This window comes from Microtus pennsylvanicus, chromosome 1, assembly GCF_037038515.1.
Source record: "Microtus pennsylvanicus isolate mMicPen1 chromosome 1, mMicPen1.hap1, whole genome shotgun sequence".
Taxonomy (NCBI): domain Eukaryota; kingdom Metazoa; phylum Chordata; class Mammalia; order Rodentia; family Cricetidae; genus Microtus; species Microtus pennsylvanicus.
Window position 1 is genome coordinate 156,866,348 of NC_134579.1, and position 21,966 is coordinate 156,888,313.

The 21,966-nt window shown below is 46.3% G+C and overlaps 2 protein-coding genes across 3 annotated transcripts in view; one reads left to right on the plus strand and one right to left on the minus strand.

The window, feature by feature from the left end:
• LOC142832993 (formyl peptide receptor 2-like) overlaps positions 1–9,378 on the minus strand; it is a 53,278-nt gene extending 43,900 nt beyond the window's left edge. The window contains exons 1-4 of one of the 2 annotated variants that reach the window (XR_012907315.1): positions 8,480–8,579; positions 7,889–8,061; positions 5,792–5,900; positions 4,484–4,610 (exon numbers count right to left, since the gene is read on the minus strand). The gene's annotated coding sequence lies outside the window, so the exon portion shown is untranslated. Of the gene's footprint in view, positions 1–4,483; positions 4,611–5,791; positions 5,901–7,888; positions 8,062–8,479; positions 8,580–9,226 lie in introns of those variants that run through there. The other variant, XM_075943929.1, reaches the window with a different exon arrangement.
• On the plus strand, positions 3,486–17,047 carry Has1 (hyaluronan synthase 1). The gene is made up of 5 exons (XM_075943756.1): positions 3,486–3,700; positions 9,014–9,721; positions 11,430–11,655; positions 12,174–12,306; positions 16,039–17,047. The coding sequence occupies exons 1-5, from the start codon at positions 3,692–3,694 to the stop codon at positions 16,712–16,714; spliced, it is 1,752 nt and encodes a 583-aa protein (XP_075799871.1). The 5' UTR covers positions 3,486–3,691; the 3' UTR covers positions 16,715–17,047.
• Positions 17,048–21,966: the final 4,919 nt, after the last annotated feature.

The following is a 21,966-nucleotide window of genomic DNA, read 5'->3' on the forward strand; positions in this document are numbered from 1 at the left end:
ACAATAAACATTCTCCTCCATCTTAACTGGGAGCAATCGTGTTTCTTGCCTTTTTATTTCATTTTTCATTCATGAGAAACTATGCCTCAAAACACTAATAAAACCCCCTCCTTCAATTATCTAAGGTCTCTCTCTCTCTCTCTCTCTCTCTCTCTCTCTCTCTCTTTGGTTTCTCAAGACAGGTTTCTCTGTAGCTTTGGAGCCTTTCCTGGAACTAGCTCTTGTAGCCCAGGCTGGCTCAAACTCACAAAGATCCGCCTGCCTCTACCTCCCGAGTGCTGGGATTAAAGGCATGCGCCACCACCGCCCGGCTAGGGAGCATATTTTCAAGACCCTTCCCGAATAGTTGAAATTATACATAGCACCCACTCCTACACACACACTAAGAACCTTGCACTGCATGATTTCTTTTTAGTACACCTGAATTTGCAAGTGTACACAACCATGCCCAGTGTTAAATATCAAACCCACAGTCTAAATGCATGCTAGGCAATCACTCTCCAACCGAGCTACAACTTCATCATGAATATATAATTTTGCCTTTCAACCTAAAAGTCATTTTTAAAGATTTTATGTGTACAAGTGTTTGGCTTACATATATGGCTGTGCATCGTGTACCTACAGTGCCCACAAAGGTTCAGAAGAGGGCACAGATCCACTGGACCTGGAGTCACAGGCAATGGTGAGCAGTCATGGGAGTGCTAGAAACTGAACCCAGGTCCTTGTCAAGAGTAGCAAGTACTCTTACCACTGAGTCATCTCTGCAGCTGCCCATGCCTTCTTCTTAAAAGATTTATGATATTTTTATGTGTATGTTGCATGTGTATAGGTGACCACAGAGGCCAGAAGAAGGCATCAGATACACTAGAGCTGAACTCACCCGACATGAGTTCTCGGAACCCAGCCCAAATCTTCTGCAAAAAAGCACTCTTAACCACTGAGCCATTTGTTCATCTCTCTAAGCAATTTAAAAAGTAATCTTACCTTTACGTATCTCATTTCTTCTCAGCTACTCTGCACTTCCACCGCACCTCTCACTGAGTGCTTTGTCAACTAGCCACACCATGTCTTTGCCTGGGATGCCTTTTCCCTTCTTCCCTTTCCACTCCCATAATGCCTCATTGATCAGGAGCACCTCCTCCAGGAAGCCCTTCTGGCCTTTCAGTTGGGTGGAACTGTTACTCCATCAGTGCCCAGTCCTCTATTTACACAGCTGTCTCCCCTAGGGGAATGGCATCTCCTCAGAGGGAGGCAGGCCCCCTGCTGAGTCATTTGTGTGTGCCTGGCATCACTTAGCCTAGGGCCCCACCCATCAGTTGACCCTACAAAGAACACATGTTTTTCCTGTTTCTTCTCCATTTGTGGCTATCACCCTTACCTTTCTCCCCTGTCTTCTCATCATGAAATTAAATAATAACCCTTCTGGAGAAGGAAGCTCATTGTAGACTCAGGGCAGGCACCAGTTAAAAGCTACCATCAGAGGGGAGAGAACTGGGCAACAGTGCTCAGCTTCCTCTGTCTTTGTCATCTTGTCTTTGCTACATTCAGTCCTGATCATCTATGCTTGCAAGGAATTATGGGATAGTGGACCTCTGTGTCTGAGAGAGGAGGGCTAGGCCTAACCTCCTTTTCTGAGAGAAAAAGGCTGCTGTCTAGACTCCTGAGGTCTGGAATCCTGAGTCCAGGGAAGGAGAGCCAGGGTCCTGTAACCCTGGATCTAACAGAGGAGACTCAGGCCTGGATACCTGGGTCTGAAGGGGGAGTCTTGGCTGTGGCCAGATCTCTAGTACTCTGGCTGAGAAAAAAACCCAGGGTTTGAAACCCTGGTCTGTCTCTCATGCACACTCTGGTTTTAGAAACATCTGGTTTTATACAGCTGCTCCACCCAGTCAGGGCGGTGTTCAGACTAGGCAGTCAAATGCCCAGCTCCTGGGAGGAGGGAGCTTGGGCTATCCCTTCCTAGCCACAGGAACTCCTCTTATCCCCTGTTCTGGGCTTGCCTCCATCATCCTGACACAGCCAGACACTAAGCATCACAGGCTCCCCGCAAAAGCGTCAGACACAGCTTGCCCCACCCTCATGGGTGGGTGGTACCCAGGTTCCCACCACCAGGGAGCTTCTCCCTAGTGGCCAGGCTCAAGCAAAGGCCCAACCTGGCACTGCCCCTACACCCTGTCTAGCAAAGTTCTCACAAGCTGGGTGTGAGAACCTGGCTTTGTTCGGAAAGTCCTGAATGACTAGGAGACATGAAGCAGCAGCATAAAGAAAAAGCAGAGAGACATAAAAGTCGGGGGGGGGGGGGAGTGCGAGAGTCTCACCAAGAGACAGGCAGGCAGATGATAGTTAGAGACATAGAGGGATAGAGGAATACATAGATGATAGATACACATAAGTAGATTATTAAAAGATGAGAGATGACAGGCAAGCAGGCAGACAGATGAAAGATGGTAACAGACATCAGAGGGGAAGTCTGGGATAGGAAAGGAGAGGAAGAAATGGGATACAGATGGGTAGAGAAATAGAGTCGGGGTAAAGCACAAAATGAGAGAACAAAAGAGAGTGAGGGAGACAAAGAGAAATAATAGAAATTATCAGTATCCACCACACAAAAGGATGCAGGAAGACACAGTTGCTGCACACTACCCACTATCAGTTCGCAGTGAGAGGAACTTGGAGAAGGATAGTCTTAGAGCTAACAACAACAACAAAAACTTATAAAAAAATATAAAAGAGTAACAGGGATCACTGGCCTTCTGACCACAAAGGGCTGAGGTACATACACCCTGGCACCCTATCTCATCGCAGCTGTGTTCTGACCCAGTCTCCATGATGGTGTATCACAGCACCTCAGCCCAGACCACTCCCGGAAGTCACTTGAAGTCCCTCAGAAGACAGACCCCAGTATTACAGTCCTCAACCCAAGTCAGACCTGTTCACACACACACACACATACCCCATAGACAGACAGACATCAGCCCAGCAAAGAGCAGGCAATTCTGGCTGTAGTTCCAGGCTGCTTTGAAACACACGCCAGCAACACAGGCACACCCACAGACATGCGTGTGTGTGCACTTTATCTATCTTCCAGTTGCTGATATGTGCTCCTGCGGGACTCATTTGTTCAGAGTCCTCTCTAGAGAGGAAGGTGGGCTCTGGGGAGATGAGGGGTAAGTGAGGAGGAAGAAGGTGTGTGGGCAGGGCGGGGAGACATGGGGGACAGTGTGGGTGATAGAAAGTGATAAGACAAATGGGGTGAGATGGAGACAGAAATACAGACAAGACACAAGAGAAGCAGATGAGGGAGATGGGGAAGACAGACATGGGGGGAAGGTGGAAAGGGATATACAGATAGGACAAATGAAAGGTAAAAGTGAACTCAATGCAAGGGAAAAGGAGAGAAAGAGAAAATAGAGTGGAAGGGCTGGAAGAAAAGGGGTGTGAAGAGCCAGTTTGAGGGGCTGTGAAGACAGGTCCTATCTGGTGAGGGGGATGGGGCAATGTCGGGAATCGAAGAGGGTGGAGTTACAGGACTGTCTGACCTCAGAGCCCCTGGACAGGCAAGTCGGCTGACGTCAACCCTCCTCCACCCCCGCATTTGCTAGCCTTCAAATGGCCCCCCTCCAGCTAGCTCTAGACACACACGGACTGCAGATCAAGACGGAGAGGAGAGAATCCATCAGTATCCACAGCCATGAGACATGTATGTACGTGTGTGCGTGTGTGTGTGTGTGTGTGTGCGCACGCCTGTGTGTCTGTAGCCATAAAGGATAATTACTACCATATGTGAGACCATGTGTATCGGGGACTATTGAGAATGTGTTTGTATGTGAGTGTACCTACTTGTGACAGCAACTGTATGAATTCAGTGAGCATGTGCGGTGGAGTGAGTTTCCTTTGTCATCCACGTCTATGATTCTATAAGTGCACGCTAGTGTTCCTAAAGAAGACTGCATGTGTGTAATGCATGTGTTTCGGTTTCAATTTAATGAGTTCAGAATCTATTTAGCTGAACTACATGCATTCACCAACATTCAACCTCTCTTGACCTGGAAAAAGAGTAGTGTCATATGGCTGGCATCCACTTAAACCAGTGATTCTCAACATGTGGGTCATAACCCTTTTGGTCAATTTGCAACAATGTCAATACATCCTGTATATCAGATATTTATATTACAATTCATAATAGTAGCAAAGTTAATTATGAAAGAACAACTAAAATACTTTTAAGCTTGGGGGTCACCACAGCATGAGGAACTGTATTAAACTGTGGGTAACTGCTGATCTGAACTATTGACTCTTTCTTCTGAAACCTATTTCCGTTCCTTCACCCCAGACCCTTGGTGGCTGTCTGATGTTTATTGTCTTGATATTATTTCTTCCTCATGCTGAGGGCTTGTGTCCTCAGGTCCCTTGCATGACCATTAGTGGGAGATCACTGGACCCCCATTCTCAGCCTTTGACATGGTATATGAGGCTGTCTTGTGGAACATGGGTGCTTTTGTTCTGTATGGCTCTTAATGTTGCGAGTACAGCTGTAGGTGGAGGTGTCCATGTTGCTGGCATCAAAAACTTCTTCATGAGCTGAGCCGCCCCCAGGAGCCCAGGCAGAGCTGTGTTTGAGACAAAAAGACAGGAATAAAAGAGTCTAAAAGAAAGAATAATTGTTATTGAGTATTTATAAGTTCTATCTTCAGAGAAACCCTGTCTCGAAAAACTAAAAAAAAAAAAAAGTTCTATCTTAAGTTGGATACCACATACTTGAGGTTCCAGATACCTGGGAGGCTGAGACTGGAAAATTCTAGGGTCTAGGGGTTTGAGGCCAGTATGGACAACACAGGGAAATGCTTCATCTTCTTTTAAAATCCCCAAAATACCTAACTCACCTCTACTGTCTGAAACATAACGTGGATTATCACATACGATTTTTAAAACCTCTTGAAAAAGTAAAGAGGGGACTACAAGATGGCTCTTGAAGGAAAGGTGCTTGCTTCTAAGCCTGACAATCTGAGTTTGGTCTCCAAGACACAGGGTAGGAAGAGAGAACCTGGTCCCAAAGCTGTCCTCCAACCTACACACACACACACATATGCCCACACACAAAATAAGCAAAGAAATAACTAATTTTTAAATGAAATTGATTTTGGTAACTTATTTGCATCAACTCAGTGTGTGAGACGACTGTAAACTTTTCTACCAAACAGCAGAGTATATCCTGATTTGTTATTCTACTGTGGAGTCAGGACAGACAACGGTGAATGAGAAGTGCGGCATTAAGGACACTGACCTTTGAACTGCTAGTAACTTTCACACTCCACAAAACATTTCTGTTTCCCTCTCAGCTTAAAATGATTTGGGAATGTAAAAAGATATCTGTTTGTAAGTGGTAGTAGAAATCTGTGTCTTGACCACTATTGTATACTTTAAAAATATGGTTGTTTGGGGCTGGCAAGAGGGCTCAAAGAGAAAGGGGCTTGCAGTTAAGCCTGATTACTTGAGTTTGTTCTCCTACGTGATGGAAGATGAGAATTGACTCCTGAACGTTGCCCTGACTGCCAGTCACACACCATGGCATAGATAGATAGATAGATAGATAGATAGATAGATAGATAGATAGATAGATAGATAGATAGATAGATAGATAGATAGATAAGCAAACAAATAAAAGTTTTTGAAGCATGATTGTTTCAGGGACTTAGGATGTAGCTAAGTTGGTAGAGTGTTTACTCAGCATACACAAAGCTCCAGGTGCAAGTAAACTCCAGCACCAAATACACTGAATGTGGTGGCTTACCTCTGTCACCCCATCACTCAGAAGACCGAGGCAGAAGGATCAGAAGAAATTCAGCAAATTCTCAGTCACACAGTGAAGTCAAAACCAGCCTGCGCTTCATGTATCTTGTCTAGAAAACAAAGTATTTCAAAATATTACTAACACAAAAATATTAGTGAAAGCTTTTATTTTAATCTACCCCAGACTAAGACTGCAAAATATATTGTGTATGAAAAAAAATGGTTTACCTGGGCTTAGTTTTTTGTAAAATTTACAGTTAAAAAGAGAAGAGTCATACTTATTCAAGGCATAATGAAAAGTTTTTCAATAATTGAATGAAACTAAATGGAATATTTGTTTTAATTTATATACTTAAATTATGCATTTATAATTTAATATATGAAAGAGAGAGAGTTAGTTGAGTTTTTGACATCAACCTAGGGTCCTCAAGTTCGGGAGCAAGTACCTTTATCTACTAAGACATCTTGCTGGCCTCTTCACTTTTATTTTGAAAGAGGGCTAAGAACTAAGTGAACCAGGTGGGCCTTACGCTTGAGACCCTCTGATATCATTTAGCCTCAAAGGTAGCTAGAATGACAGGCTTATGTCACCAGGCTTTTCATTTTAATGACTGTGTGTATGTTGTATAGGTTCAGCTGTGCCTACTCCTGTGGAGTTCAGAGGTCAACATTAATGTCTTCCTCTACCTGTTCTATACTCTTTGTCTTAAAGATAGGCTTCCCACTGAACATGGAGCCTACAGATTTCAGCTATAATGGCTGGCCAGCAAGCCCCAGGCATCTACCTGTCTGCCTGCCTGGGGATGGGATTACAGGAGGCACTCAGCTCTTTTGTGTACGCTAAGTCAATCTTCTCAGCCTGTTAATGCTAAATTTTAAACTAAGATTAAAAACTCACACCCTGGTCAAACTGGCTGCACTTCAGCTGCATTGATGCCTTATCCTGCAGTCAGTGTGGCAGGCAGGAACTGATAGCCTAAGCTGGAGGAAGCACAGCAGCCAGACTGTCTGTGTTTGAGCCCTAAATCCTCTGCATATTATCTGAGTGATCTTTAGTGAGAGAATTCATCTCTTTCGGCCTTGGTAACAGGGCACAGCAAGAGTACCCACTGCAGAGCGTTGCTGTAGAACAATGTCTGGCTGGGGAAGCAACTACTTACCCATCTTATGCATGAGAAGACAGAGACCCTTCTCAGCCTCTACTGATAAACATGGCCCAGTCAAGTCACTGGATAGCGGGAAAGGGGCACACATCAGGATTTCGGGAAGTCAGAGGTGCCATTCTGTCACCTGCGGCTGCACACCTGTCACAAGCTTTTGACTATCTTGTTTTGCTATCTATACTCTGACTGCAAATGCTGCCATTAGAGTCTCTCCTGGAAGGGGAAAACAGTCTAGGAGGACTGTGATTAATGACTGCAATCCTGGGTTCAAATCCTATAACCTTAGGTATAATCTTGGGAGTTTAAATTTCTGTGACTCAGCAGCTCTGCCTGGAAAATGATGATAAGAGCACATACCTGAATCAGACTGGTAACTGACCTGGCTGTCATCATAGCACCTTCATCCAGTAACTGACGGACAGAGGCCGAGACCCACAGCTAAGCACTGGGCCAACCTCCCAGAGTCCAGAAGAGAGGGAGGGGGGATTACATGAGCAAAGGGGTCAAGATCATGGTGGAAAAAACCAGAGAGACAGCTGACCCAAGCAAGTGGGAGCTCACTGACTCTGGGGAACCTGCATAGGACGGAACTGGAACCTCTGAATGGGAGTGACAGATCTGTGGCTTGGGCAGTCTTTGCTGCCAACTGGCAGTGTATCCCTAGTGCATGAACTGGCTTTTTGAAGCCCATTCCCTATGGAGGGATACAGTACTCAGACTTGATACAGAAGAGAGGGGCTTGGTCCTGTGTCAACTTGATATGCCAGACTTTGTTGACTCCCTTACCCTTTCTGAGGTAGTGGATGGGGGGTGTTGGGTGAGGGGAGAGATGAGGATGGAGTGAGAGGAGAGTAGGGAGGGAGAATGGTGGGTTGGCATATAAAAGGAAAAAAAACCTTTTAAATAAAAAAATTTTAAAAAAAGAGAGTACTGACCTGGGTTGGAAGTATAGCTCAGCTGGTAGTACACTTGCCTAGCACTGCAGGAACTGGGCATGGTGCTGCATGCCTGTCATCCCAGCACTCCAGAAGCTGAGACAGTAGGTTCAGAAGTTCAAAGTCATCCTTGGCTCTATGTAGGACAGGCTGGGCTACAGGAGACCTTGTATCTAAAACAAACAAGTTCATATAAAAGGGTTAAAACAGCACTTGATACATATTTGGTATAAACTGCTTAGTACATGGTATTAGTGTCTTGACACAGAAACTTTTGTTTTGTTGGGTTATTCTTAACTTCATTTTTTCCCAATTTTTAAAATTACTTTTTGGGTGATGGCATGCAAACGCATGCGTTTTAGTCACAGCACAGCAAGTTCACGTCTCTCCTTCCATCCTGAGGGTTCCAAGGATCAAACTCAGTTGTCAGACTTGGAGGCAGACACTTTTCACCCACGGAGCCATCCCACCAGCCAGCACCACTTTATGGGCCACTAACAAACACAGGGAAAGCCTGGGAAGTTGCACTGTGTTAACACTTTTGTACAGAAGAGATGCTAACGCTGGAGGAGGGGAGGCATAACGACTTACTTTAGAGGGCATCACGTAAAAACCTGGCTTGGTGGCTCACGCCTGTCTTACCAGCACTCAGGAAGATAGGGCGTTGTAAATCAGCTGGGGCTACACAGACTCTTTCTAAAAAAAAAAAAAAAAAAGAGGTAAAGCAATTAATAAAAATCAGGTAGTAAGCCAAGGTAATTGCTTCAAAGGTGGTGCTCAGGGGGATCTTTTTAAGAACCCCTGGGCTGCTAGAGAGATAGCTATCTTCGTAGTTAATTGCACTTACTATTGCGAAGCCAAAAGACTTCACAAGTACTCCAGGGCATACGAGGCCCTCTTCTGGCCTCCATGAGGATTGGGCACAATGGTGCACTGGCATATACATTGGGGGAAAACACCCACACGAATAAAATAAAAATGCATAAGTAAACAAACCTTTAAAACATAAGACAGATCATTTGAAAGTACTGGAATGTTCTTATCCAGCTTAGACGAGAGAGCCCCAGAAATAAAGTCATCTTCAGAAAGCCCTCAGGACTGATCCTTCTCCTTGGCTCCCCACAGGACATGCCGAAGCCCTCAGAGGCAGCACGTCGCTGCTCCGGCCTGGCTCGGCGGGTGCTCACGATTACATTCGCACTGCTCATCCTGGGCCTCATGACCTGGGCTTACGCCGCCGGTGTCCCTCTCGCCTCGGATCACTACGGCCTCCTGGCCTTCGGCCTCTACGGGGCCTTCCTCAGCGCGCATTTGGTGGCGCAGAGTCTTTTCGCTTACCTGGAGCACCGGAGGGTGGCAGCGGCGGCGCGGCGCGCATCAGCGAAGGGACTCCCGGACGAGGCCACCGCACGCAGCGTGGCGCTCACCATCTCTGCCTACCAGGAGGACCCCGCGTACCTGCGCCAGTGCCTGACCTCGGCGCGGGCTCTGCTGTACCCGCGCGCACGGCTGCGCGTCCTCATGGTGGTGGACGGCAACCGCGAGGAGGATCTGTACATGGTGGACATGTTCCGCGAAGTCTTCGCCGATGAGGACCCCGCCACCTACGTGTGGGACGGCAACTATCATCAGCCCTGGGAACCGGCAGAGGGGGCGGGTGCAGTGGGTGCCGGTGCCTACCGCGAAGTGGAGGCGGAGGACCCCGGGCGGCTGGCGGTGGAGGCTTTGGTGAGGACGCGCAGGTGCGTTTGCGTGGCGCAGCGCTGGGGCGGCAAGCGCGAGGTCATGTACACGGCCTTCAAGGCTCTGGGAGACTCCGTGGACTACGTGCAGGTGAGTGCAAGGTATCCCGTGCCTCCTGTGAATGTGACCTCACACCCTCCACTTCAGAAAGAGTGAAGTGCTTGCATCCCAGACCCTGGGAGGTGGAGGTGGAGGCGGGAGGATCAGAAGTTCAAAGTTAGGCTTTGCACTCTGAAACAGGAGACGCTATGTCAAACGGATTTGAGGGAACGGCTCCATTTCCTCTTTTTATTCATTCGGTGAAGAAATCTTTCAATACTTACTCGCGCTTTTATCTATCCTCCAGCGGATAATTTCTTCAATGTAGCGTCAACCCTGTCTTCTCTTATTTATGTTTGCATGTTTGTGTGGTGTGCACGTGTGTGTGCACTGTGGAAGCCTGAGGAAGACATCAGGTGTCCTGCTCTTTCACTCCCCTCCTCCCTCATTCCTTTGAGACAGGACCTCTCATTGAACTTAGATGTAGGTTGGCAATCAAATCAGGGTTCTCAAGCACAGGTATCCACCTAGCTATCGCCCCAGGCTCAAATCCTTTCTTATCTCATCACTCACCACACATTCAGACAGAAACTCTAATTCATCCATTTCACTCATTTATTCATCAACCATTAATGAACTGATTTAATATGGATATTTAGTCAATCTTATCCATCCATTTGATATAATGGTTCTTCCTTTTTTCTTACTTTGGTGTGATTCTTTCATTCGATGGTACACATATCTGTGTACACACCCAATACAGTGCTTGTTCACTCTACCCATTTGTATACTTGTTGTTGTGACAAAATACCAGACCAAAGCAACTTAGAGAAAGAAGGGTTTATTCTGGCTCACAGTTTGAGGGTGCAGTCCATCATGATAGGAAAGACATGGATTTGGGGGCTTGAGAAAGCAAAAAGAGAAAAGGAGGTGAAGACCCACTAACTGGTTCCCATCTCCTAAAGGTCAAACAACCTTCCAAAACAGTGCTACCAGTTATGAGACCAATTGTTCAAAAACACAAACCTAGGGCGGACATTTCACATCCAAACCACAACACTGAATGAAGAAATTCATTCCCTCTTTCATTCACGTAGCCACTGAAGACAGAAGGAAACTATGAACGTACATTCATCCTTTCATGCAGCTACTCATTCATTTAATACAAAGATTCATTCACTCAATCACTCACCCACAAATCAAGACATTTGATATAACGTTACTTTCTTTCTTCATGCAATATGGAAAGGATTTCCTTTACCCGTCTTTCCACCCAGGCATCAATACATCCAGTGTGGACCTCATCCACTTATTTATTCATTCACTTACCCTTTTTATACAGAGGTTTGTTCCCCCTTTCCTTTTTGCTTTCTTTCCTTCAATGTTGAGACTTCTGCCACGCATTCAGCTATGAAATACAGACCTTTAATTCATCACGCATCCATCCATTCAGTGTGGTCATTTACTAACATGCTACTGTCTTAGTTTCTTCTCCTGTTGCTCTGAGAAAATACCTTTACAAAAACACCTTAAGGGAGAAATGGCTTCCTTTGGCTCACAGTTCACCAGACAGGAAGTCAAGGCACAGGAGCTGGAAGCAGCTGCTCACACCACCTGCACATCTTGTGTGAAGCTCACGTCCTCTTTTTATATAATCCAGGATCCCAGTCCAGGGAGTAGTGTGAACAATCTATAAGCCCTTTCTAGGACCATCCCTGTGTAGGATTCTGGTCTGACCCTAGTCCCATTCTTTTCACAGGTCTGTGACTCAGACACAAGGCTAGACCCCATGGCACTGCTGGAGCTTGTGCGAGTGCTGGATGCAGATCCCCGGGTAGGGGCTGTTGGGGGTGATGTGCGGATCCTTAACCCTCTGGATTCCTGGGTCAGCTTCTTGAGCAGCCTGCGATACTGGGTAGCCTTCAATGTGGAGAGAGCTTGTCAGAGCTACTTCCACTGTGTGTCCTGCATCAGTGGTCCTCTGGGTGAGTGAAAGCGGGGCTTGGTAGGCTTGTGGGTGTGTAAGGAGGAGAGGAAGGAAGCCAGAGGCAGGGTAAAGTTGTGGACAAAGATAGGGCTGGGGTCGGGATTGCAGTCAACATAAGATTGGAGAGTACGAAGAGATGGTGTTAGAGCTGTACTGGTTTGCAGGAGAGAAATGAAGCTGGGAAAGGGGGAAGGATGCAGATTGGGCAAGTTGCTGCAAAAGGGCTTGTGGAAGGGAGATGAGGTCTTGGTGGAGATGAGGTTGAACAGGGAAGGTATTGAGAATGCTGGGGCATTGTGGGAGGAGCGGTGACTTTACAGTGCATGGTCATGTGACAGACACATTGGAAAGGGCAGGGGCTTCAGATAAGACTGGTGCTGTATTGGGGGGGGGTGATGAAGGACAAGGCTGAGACTGGGATGGAGATGAGGAAGCACAGAGTGGGAAACAGAGATGCATTGAGCACAACATTAACCACATCAGAGGCTGATGCTTGGTACTCCCCATCCTACCTAGGCCTGTACAGGAACAATCTCCTGCAGCAGTTCCTGGAAGCCTGGTACAACCAGAAGTTCCTGGGCACCCACTGCACTTTCGGGGATGACAGGCACCTCACCAACCGCATGCTCAGCATGGGTTACGCTACCAAGTAAGTAGAGGGGACCATGTGGTCATGTGTGTGAAGAGTGTCCCTGAGGAAGAGAGACAGAGGGTCCAAGAGGCAGAGGACAATATCATAAGAGGTAGAGGAGCCATGCGTACTTAGCCAATGGCCTCCAAAGAGTTTGATATTAGAAGAGAACTGGAGGTGCTGTAAAGGCTGTAAAGGGTTTTTTTGTTGTTGTTTTTTTTTTTTTTTTTTTTTTTTTGGTTTTTCGAGACAGGGTTTCTCTGTGGCTTTGGAGCCTGTCCTGGAACTAGCTCTGTAGCCCAGGCTGGTCTCGAACTCACAGAGATCCGCCTACCTCTGCCTCCCGAGTGCTGGGATTAAAGGCGTGCGCCACCATCGCCCGGCTGTAAAGGGTTTTGTGAACCCTTTTCGCCTCCACCAAACAAGACAAGGCGAGGGTGAGCAATTTCACATAGAAGGAACAGGCAGATGGGGTAAGTGGGCTATCCCATGGAGACCGAGCCAGCCTGGGCCATGCAGAAGGGAGGGAGAAGGATGAGATGAGTAGATGGGATGGGTTAACACCAGTGGGAGAAGCAGCAAGAAAAGAGGAAATTGAGGAGGAGAGTGTCTGATCTCCATAACCACTGTACAGGAGTTTGGATGCCCTACAGGCACAGCATTAGGCAAAAGGGGCAAAAATTCTTCCTTATGCTAAGGAAGTGTGGCAACTTACAGAGTATATTGTGTGACTTTTCCTGGGGAAGAAATGGTGTTCTATTTTAATTTTTGTTTCTGCAACAAGTATCCCTGACCAAAAGCAACTTAAGGGAGAGATTGTTGATTTGGCTTACATTTCCAGATCACGGTCCATCACTGACAGACAGTCAAGGCAGGAACTCAAGCACCCAGGCGTATGGCATCCACCATCAAAAGCAGAGAGAAATGAATGGACCCTAGCAGGCTGCCGCCTTCTGCTTAGTATTTAGCTAGCCTTTTCTACACTTAAAATATTCAGTACCTCCCCTGTGAAATAGTGCTACCCAAATTCAGGGGGAGTCTTCCCACATCTGTGAACAATCAAGACAGTTCCAACAGACATGCCCGCAAGCCAACCTGACCTAGCCAGTTCCTCAGTGGAGGGTTTCTTCTCAGCTGATGCTAGCTTGTGGCAAGTTGACTGTTAAAACTAACTAGTGTAGACGTAAGCAAACGTCCATTCACCCCAGACAGGGCACACATGACAGACCAAAAATAAATAAATTAAAAAAAGAAAGAAAAAATAATTCGCCCCATTGTTTGATGTCGGTCGTATGTGCCAAAGTAGAGAGAGAAACTCACTAAGATGCTAAGCCTTCATTTTTTGAAGGAGCTTCTGAAGGAGCAGAAGAAGGGCTTAGCCTTCTTGGAAAAGACTGACCCCCAGCTATCTCACTCCAGTTACTTTGTTCAAACATAGACAAGGTTAATAGGGGCTGGGAAAGGTTTCAACTTCCAAAGTTAACTTGCTTTTGCTGCCTGTGAAAGCAGACAACCCACACAAATCTCAGTCCCTTTTGATTATCAAAAGTAAGAACTCCAAGTATTCCAGGAGCGTCTTAGGACCAAGGTCGGTGTAACTGCCAGCTCTCACTTAGCACCAAGTGCAGTTTCTCCAGAGACACATTTTTCTTTTTTTAAAAGATTATTTATTTATTTATTATGTATACAAAATAATGTATGCCCGCATGCCAGAAGAAGGCGCCAGATCTCATTACAGATTACAGATGGTTGTGAACCACCATGTGGTTGCTGGGAATTGAACTCAGGACCTCTGGAAAAGCAACCAGTGCTTTTAACCACTGAGCCATCTCTTCAGCCCCCCTTGGAACATTCTTTTTCAAGGCTGAAACAGTCTCAAAATAATTTCACAGCATCTACTAATTAGCCCAAATGTAGAAAGGCTTTGCTGAAACATTTCTCTCAAAGCCAGACACAAAGGCTTTACTATACGTTTCACTTAAAGCCAGACATAAAGGCTTTAGTTGCATATCACTGCATCTACCCAAGTCTAACTTGATACCAGTAGTTGGGTGTACTTATGCATGAATGATTTTGAGGCAGCTTTGACTGCTGTCAATAGCTGCATCTGTAGAGCTCCCTGCACACCTTGCAGGCAGCTCCACTGGAGTGCCCCCCCCCACACACAGTTGTTCACTTCCTTTAGGAGAGCTCTCCTTAATCTAGTTACATTTTAAGCCTCCTGGCTCTTGTTAATTTCTTGAATTTCCATTAACTTTTTAAGTCTTCCTCCTCCCTCCAAGAGGAAATATGTCAAGCTGGAGGAAACAGATTTGGAATAATAATCTCATTTTAGCCAAGAGCACCAGGAGAGAGGACAGAGAGCTACCAGGGGTCTCCTCATGAAAGTCTCGTAGGGCCTTCACTAAAATGAATCATGGAGGGCTTTGAGCAGAAGACCCGCATGTGAAAGCATCCTCTGGGCAGATGTTTTGGGTACAAACAGCACCATCAGAAGCAAGCAGAACACTGAGGGTGCCAAATGACACAGTGAAGAGACACAGTCAAGTACTGCCCTTGGCTGAGAGACTAGTTTGACGTCACCTAATAAGCTAACTGCTGGTGGCCACCTGTGGCTTTTCCTTAGTTGGGATTCTATCTACCCTGCATGGGTATGACTAAGGCATGTAAGGACAGATTAGTGGTTTCTGCCTCAGCCACAGGAAGGGGTCCATCTGCTCTTTTGAGAACTTCTCATGCAGACGCTAACCTGGGTAGTGGCCAGTCTTGCCCTAATCCTCATGCGAGGACTTGCCAATTTAGTCAGCACTTAGTCATGTCACTGATGGTGTTAGTGTCAATGACTAATACTCGTCATGTCTGTAGTAACAGTGTTAGTCACAGTAAAAACAGCAGTAGCTCACACTGATTGAGCAATTACTAGAAACTGCTTGGCATACGACCTCCATGTAGTCCTGGCTGTTGAAAATATTAAACAGTGATATAGGCCCACAGAAAGGATGCTGAGGAAGCTGGAGAGATGGTTCATTGGTTATGAGACCTCTTCCATTTCAGCACCCACAACTGGTGGCTAACAGTGCCTGTAACTCCATCTCCAGGGGACCCGAGACACTCGTCAGGCCTCTTTGTGCGTCCATACTTAGGCACACATACACACACCACACGCATGCAAACACACGCACATACACACCATGCACACACCACACGTGCACACACATGCGTGTGTGCACACACCATCATTCTGTCCTCTCTGCTTCCTGTCCATGGATGCAATGTGATCAGATGCTTCATATTTCTACTTCCATGCTTTCCCTTCCAGGCCAGACTTTATTTTTGAACTATGAGCCATAATAAAACCCTTCCGTCCTTACCTGTTGTCAGCTGTTTTGACACAATGACAAAAAAGAATACTACAAAAAGACAAAACTTGCCTTAATAGCATTGAAAGTGGGCACTTCAAAATTCTGCTCCCTGGACTGGGAGTAAATTACGAGCACTGGCTGCTCTTGCTTAGGACCTGGGTTCGATTCCGAGCACCCACATGGCCGATCACAAGCATCTGTAGCTCCAGTTCCAACGGCTATGATGCCCTCTTCTAACCCCCTCAGGCATGAGGAACACATGTAGCACACATATGTACATGCAAGCAAACCATTCATACATATGAAATGATCTTTAAGTTTAAAACTCCTGCCCGGGCCCCAGGGAGAACCACACTGATGCCGGCCCTTGTTTCTCTGCACCTGTCAGGTACACTTCGCGCTCCAGATGCTACTCAGAGACGCCCTCCTCCTTCCTGCGCTGGCTGAGTCAACAGACCCGCTGGTCCAAGTCTTATTTCCGCGAGTGGCTATACAACGCCTTATGGTGGCACCGCCACCATGCGTGGATGACCTATGAAGCAGTGGTCTCCGGCCTCTTCCCTTTCTTCGTGGCTGCCACAGTGCTGCGGCTCTTCTATGCTGGGCGTCCATGGGCCCTGCTCTGGGTGCTGTTGTGCGTACAGGGCGTCGCGCTGGCTAAGGCGGCCTTTGCAGCCTGGCTGCGAGGATGCCTGCGCATGGTGCTGCTGTCCCTCTACGCACCACTCTACATGTGTGGCCTGCTGCCCGCCAAGTTCCTGGCATTGGTCACCATGAATCAGAGTGGCTGGGGCACCTCAGGCAGGAAGAAGCTGGCTGCTAACTATGTCCCGGTGCTACCGCTAGCACTCTGGGCTCTGTTACTGCTTGGAGGCCTGATCCGCAGTGTGGCCCAGGAAGCTCAGGCCGACTGGAGTGGCCCATCCCGGGCAGCCGAGGCCTACCACCTCGCTGCTGGAGCAGGTGCCTATGTGGCCTACTGGGTGGTAATGCTGACTCTCTATTGGGTGGTTGTGCGGAGGCTCTGCAGGCGTCGCAGCGGTGGCTACCATGTTCAGGTGTGAATCTGGTCATGGACATGCTCACAGAGGACTGTTGGGGAGGCAAGAGGAGTCCTGCAGGGTAGCTGCAGGAACCATGAAGTCCATGGGGACTCCCTGGCCTCAGTTTCCCTTCTTGAAGTGAGAGTGTCATCCAAGATTCTTGGAATGCATTCTTGGAATACATTCAATGAACTGTATTGGACCTCAAGACTTCTGGGTCTCGGGGGAGGGGTAATTTATTGATCAGGGTGTGGGTTTGTAGGACCAGGACCAGAAGGTCCCTGCATTCTTTCTGTTTCTATTTAATGTGTTTGTACTGTGATTAAGATATAATAAATTTTTTATTTATTTTCTTCCAAGCAACTCTTCCCTTTTTTCTTGTCATTGGGAATTAGGGGGGCCCAATAAGGGTTGACGGATGTTTGAACTTCTACAGGGTACTCTCCTTCCTGAGAACCTAGATTCTGATGTCATACAATACAGGTATTGGAGCTGGGGAGATGGCTCAACAGGTCTTCCAAAGGACCTGAGTTCAATGTCCAGCACCCACATGATGGTTCACAACCTCTGTAACTTCAATGCCAAGGGATCTGACAGCTTTTTCTGGCCTCCGTGAGTGTAGTGCACAAGCACACATGCAGGCAAAGCCCCCATCCATCTCAAATAAAAATGAAAGAAAATATAAGTAATAGACAAATGATGTGAGGCACACCTATAATTCACATCACGTCAGAAGTTCATGGTCATTCGCGATTAGTTCTGTTCCCTGTGGCTGTGAGAAAATACCCTGGTAAAAGCATCAAGGAAGAAAGGTTTGTTAGGCTAATTCCAAGCCACTGTCCATTATTACAGGGAAGTCAAAGCAGCAGGAGCTTGAAGCAGCTACTCACATCACAAACAGTCAAGAGCAATGGATTAATGCACACATGCTTTTTTTGCTCACCATCTCCTTTTCAACCAGTCCAGGACCCAGCTCATATAAGGATGCTGCCTGCATTTGGGGAGAGTCATCCCACCTCGGTTAACCCTTTTAAAATCACCCACGGTCATATCAAAAGGCCACTCTAATCCAGGTGATTCTAAGTGTCAAGTGGACAATCTAAACACCACGCTCTGCTACACAGGGACTTCAATGCCACCCTGGCTACATGAAATCTTGTCTCACAAACTTCCTAAGACTCTCTCAACTTCAATTTCATCCTAGACTACCAAGCCACTTCCTTTTCTGTGGAAAGCAACACTCCATGAAAAAACTCCGAGTTTAGTAACTTGGTCATTGTGCGGCCATAGCTATAATCTAACTCTACTTACTTCCATCTCTCCCCGGGGGACTCCATACTCACTGATGGTCACCCCTCATCCCACTCCCCCCCACACACACACACTCAAAGAAGTCACTCATCTTCTAAATGTGAATTTACCTGTTCTAGAGAGTCCTATAAATGGAAGCTGGCAGTCTGTGACCCTTTATGGTTGATTTAGCTTAAGACGTTCAAAGCTCACTTAAGCCATTGAATCTCTGATTCATTTCTTTCTATTGTTAAGCAGTATACCACGACAGGACACAAACAATTTTTATCCACCCTATTATCGGCAGACAGATATTTAGTTGTCTCCAACTTGGGACTATGATGTTCTTCATCAGGTTTTTGTGTGGACCTATGATTCTAATTCTTAAGTATATACCTAGGGAAAAAACTATGAGGTCTTATCATTCTTTTTAACTATTATTTTAAAATGTATGAATAAATTATTATTAAATAATAAAGCATTTATTGATATTTTAAAATAATTATTTTTCACTTATTTTGAGACAGGCTCTCATAGAACAAAGGTTAGTCTCAAACTTGGCGAGGATGACCTTGAGCTCAGCTCCTCCAGCCTTCATCTCCCGGGTTCTGGATTGATAGACACAAACCTGCACGTTGTGTTCACAGAGTCCTGAGGATGGGAGCAGGGGCTTTGGACATACTCAGCCGCATCTACAGCATCAGCCATTTCTTTTAATTTTGTGTTATCTTTGTGTGTGCGCTCATGTGTGACTGTGTGCACACAGGTGGATGTCAAAGGACATGTCACCTGTGCATCCAGTCCTTGCTTTCCATCTTCTTTGAGGTAGGGTCTCTAATTTTCCACTGCACTCCCAGCCTGGGTGGCACACAAGCTTTCTGGGATTCTCCTGGCTCCATCTCTCATCTTGTATAGAAAAGCAGGGATTACAGAGGCTCAGTATCTTATGCCGCCATTTTACATGGGTTCTGTGGATCCAACTGGGGTCCTCATGACTCAGTGCAAGTCTTTTGCTCACCAAGACTGTTTTCCAGACCCAAATTCTAGGAGGGAATGGCAGACTTTTCCACAAAGACTACTTCATTTTACCTCGTTGCTAGTAAATGTGGTGAGGCTTTTGATCTCCCCACCCCCTTGCCAAACTTATTATGTAACACTAATTACAAGCTATCTCTGTGGCTGTGGTTTGGTTTCTCTTTGTGGTTTTGATTTCCATTTTCCCAAAGACTAATGTGGACTCCCATTGTTAAAAAAAAAAAAAAAACCCAAGCTAATCATACGACCGGCAGGCACTCCTTCTTCACCTCTTCCCCATTCTACAAAACTATTAAATTAACCTCATTAATGATATCTCCATTGCCAAAACCATGAGCTTCCCAGTGAGGCAACAGCTTCTGCAGTCAATCTGTCTGTTTCTCATCCCTCTGTGCCTTGTATATATGTGAGGAAGTATATTGAGTTTTTTGTTTGTTTGTTTGTTCTTTTTGGTTTCTTTGTTTTCTTTTGTTTCTGTCTATGAAACTCTGGCTGGCCTGGAACTCACTGTGTAGACCACTCACTGGCTTTGAGCTCAGAGATCCAGCTGCCTCTACCTTAGCTTCCTAAGTGCTGGGATTAAAGCCATGTGCATGACTGGCATTTCTTCGCTCTGCTGTCAGGAAAAAACAGGAGCCTCAGCAACCTCCCTCAGTTTGCTGTTCATTTTTCCCTGGTTCTGAAGCTGGGACACCGCTTATCTGCTACAATGCTTCCATTCTGAGCACTCATGGAGCCGAGTTTGACCCAGCACTGGGGAAATAAGAATGTTGGTGCACACCCATGATCCTAGCACTTGGAATCCCTGCCCGAGGAGGCGGTAGGCTCAGGAGTTCAAGGTTCTCTTTGTTCAGTCTAGCCAAGGAAACACAAGCTCCAGATTCAGGGAGAAACTAGGTCTCAAAGGAATAGATGGAGAGTGGCAGAGGGCTTCTGAGACACACACAGTACCCCCCTCCCTCCAAAAAATACTCACACTCTCACTCAATAGAAACAAGCAAATGTTTCGAAACTTTGCTTTGGGTTCCTTTTCATGTAGCCATTAGAGAACCATGTTTCTCATCTGTGTCTACACATGGCCCCACTAAACTCAGCACTGTGGCTCTAAGTGCCCTAATTACACTCTCCACCCAGAGGCAGAATTCCTAAATATTGTTTAAATCCCAGACTAGTATACCAAATGGCCTGCAAGATGTTTTCACTTAATAGTTAACCCACTTCTTACCGCCAATTCCAAACTTTTCTCCTTTTAATCCATCTTCCTGTCTCAGCAAACACAAAGGCATGATCTCAGTTCCCTGGGCCACAAATTCAAGAGCCATGTTGCCAATTAGAGTAACCACTATAGCTTTTCCCTCGATCACTGATTTAGTCACAAACCCATTTACCTTGTAAGCTACCAATTCAAAAGGAAAGAGATGCAGATACGCTCACATGGGGCTCCTAGCCAACACATTGATCAAGATGCGCACACCTTTATTCCCAGCACTCAGGAGGCAGAGGCAAGAGGACCTCTGTGAGTTCAAGGCCAGCCTGGTCTACAGCCCGAGTTCCGGGACAGGCTTCACAGCTAAGGAGAAACCCTATCTTGAAAAACAAACAAACAAACAAAAATTTAAAATGACTACCTAGAAGAGTTAGGTACGGTGGTATACACTTATAATTCAAGCACTTGTGAATCAGAGATAAAACTCCAAGATCCAGGCCAGTCTAGCTTAGACAGGGGGATCCTGTCTCCAAACAAACAAACAAACAAACAAAAAAGTTAAGACTATCTAGGTAATGAGTGTGGTGTCAAACAGATTCTCCCACCTTTGGGAGGCAAAAGAAAGAAAATCCTGAGTCTCAGGACAGCTTTGGCTATAAATTGAGACTCTGTCAAGAAAAAATGGTAAGTTGAGGAGGGTGTCTTGGCTGGTAAAGTGTTTGTTGCACAGAGACCTCAGTCCTTGCCCCATAACCTACACGGAAACCCAGGTGCAGTTGTGCATGTCTGCAATTCCAGGTCTGGGGTGGTAGAGACAGGTGGGGATAGCTGGAGGCCAGCAAGTCTAGTTATGTGGCTGAGCTCCAAGTTCAGTCAGAAACTCTGCCTCAAAAATATTAGCAGGGTTGAGAGTGATTGAAGATGTCCAGCATCAACCTCTGACTTCCACACACAGGCACACACTATCGTAAGCATATACATGCAGACAAAAAAAAATGCCAGTCATGTGCCTCTGTGACTTCTCTTGACCTGGAGCAAGGACTGCACTAATTCTAGCTACCTCTAGCAGTCAAGGCATTCACCAAGACTTATTCCTTTCAAGAATAGAGTGTAGGCAGCTGGTGCTTCAGCTCTGGACAGAGCAGAATTAGGCCAGGTCCATTACAGAGATCGCTGCTGTCCTTTCCTTAATGTCTTCTTGTCTCGTAGACCCTGCATTCACATCTGCCTGCAGATGCTGTTGAGTTCACCTTCTGGGTAGAATGGAGCTATGGTTTATGTGAGATATGCTCCCATGTATGTGAACATGTAATCCCCAGTTGGTGCTGTCTGGGGAGGTTAGGAATCTTCAGGTGGAACCTTGCTGGAGGAAGTCTATCTCTAGGGTAAGGCTATGAGTGTTTCTAGCCTCACTAATCCCCAGTTGGTGCTGTCTGGGGAGGTTAGGAATCTTCAGGTGGAACCTTGCTGGGGGAAGTCCATCTCTAGGGTAAGGCTATGAGTGGTTCTAGCCTCACTCTACCTTTTATTTTCTTTTCACTGCCTATGTGTGGACGAAACTATGACCAGCCAGCTTCATGTTCCTGTCTTCATGCCTTTCCCCGCCCACTGCTGAGCTTTCCCCACCATAAGGGACCTGTCAGTAAGTCTGCAACTATAAGCTAAAATAGCCTTCTCCTTTAGGTTGCTTTGGGTCACGGTATTTTATCACAGAAAAAGAAACAACTCTTACATTACTCCC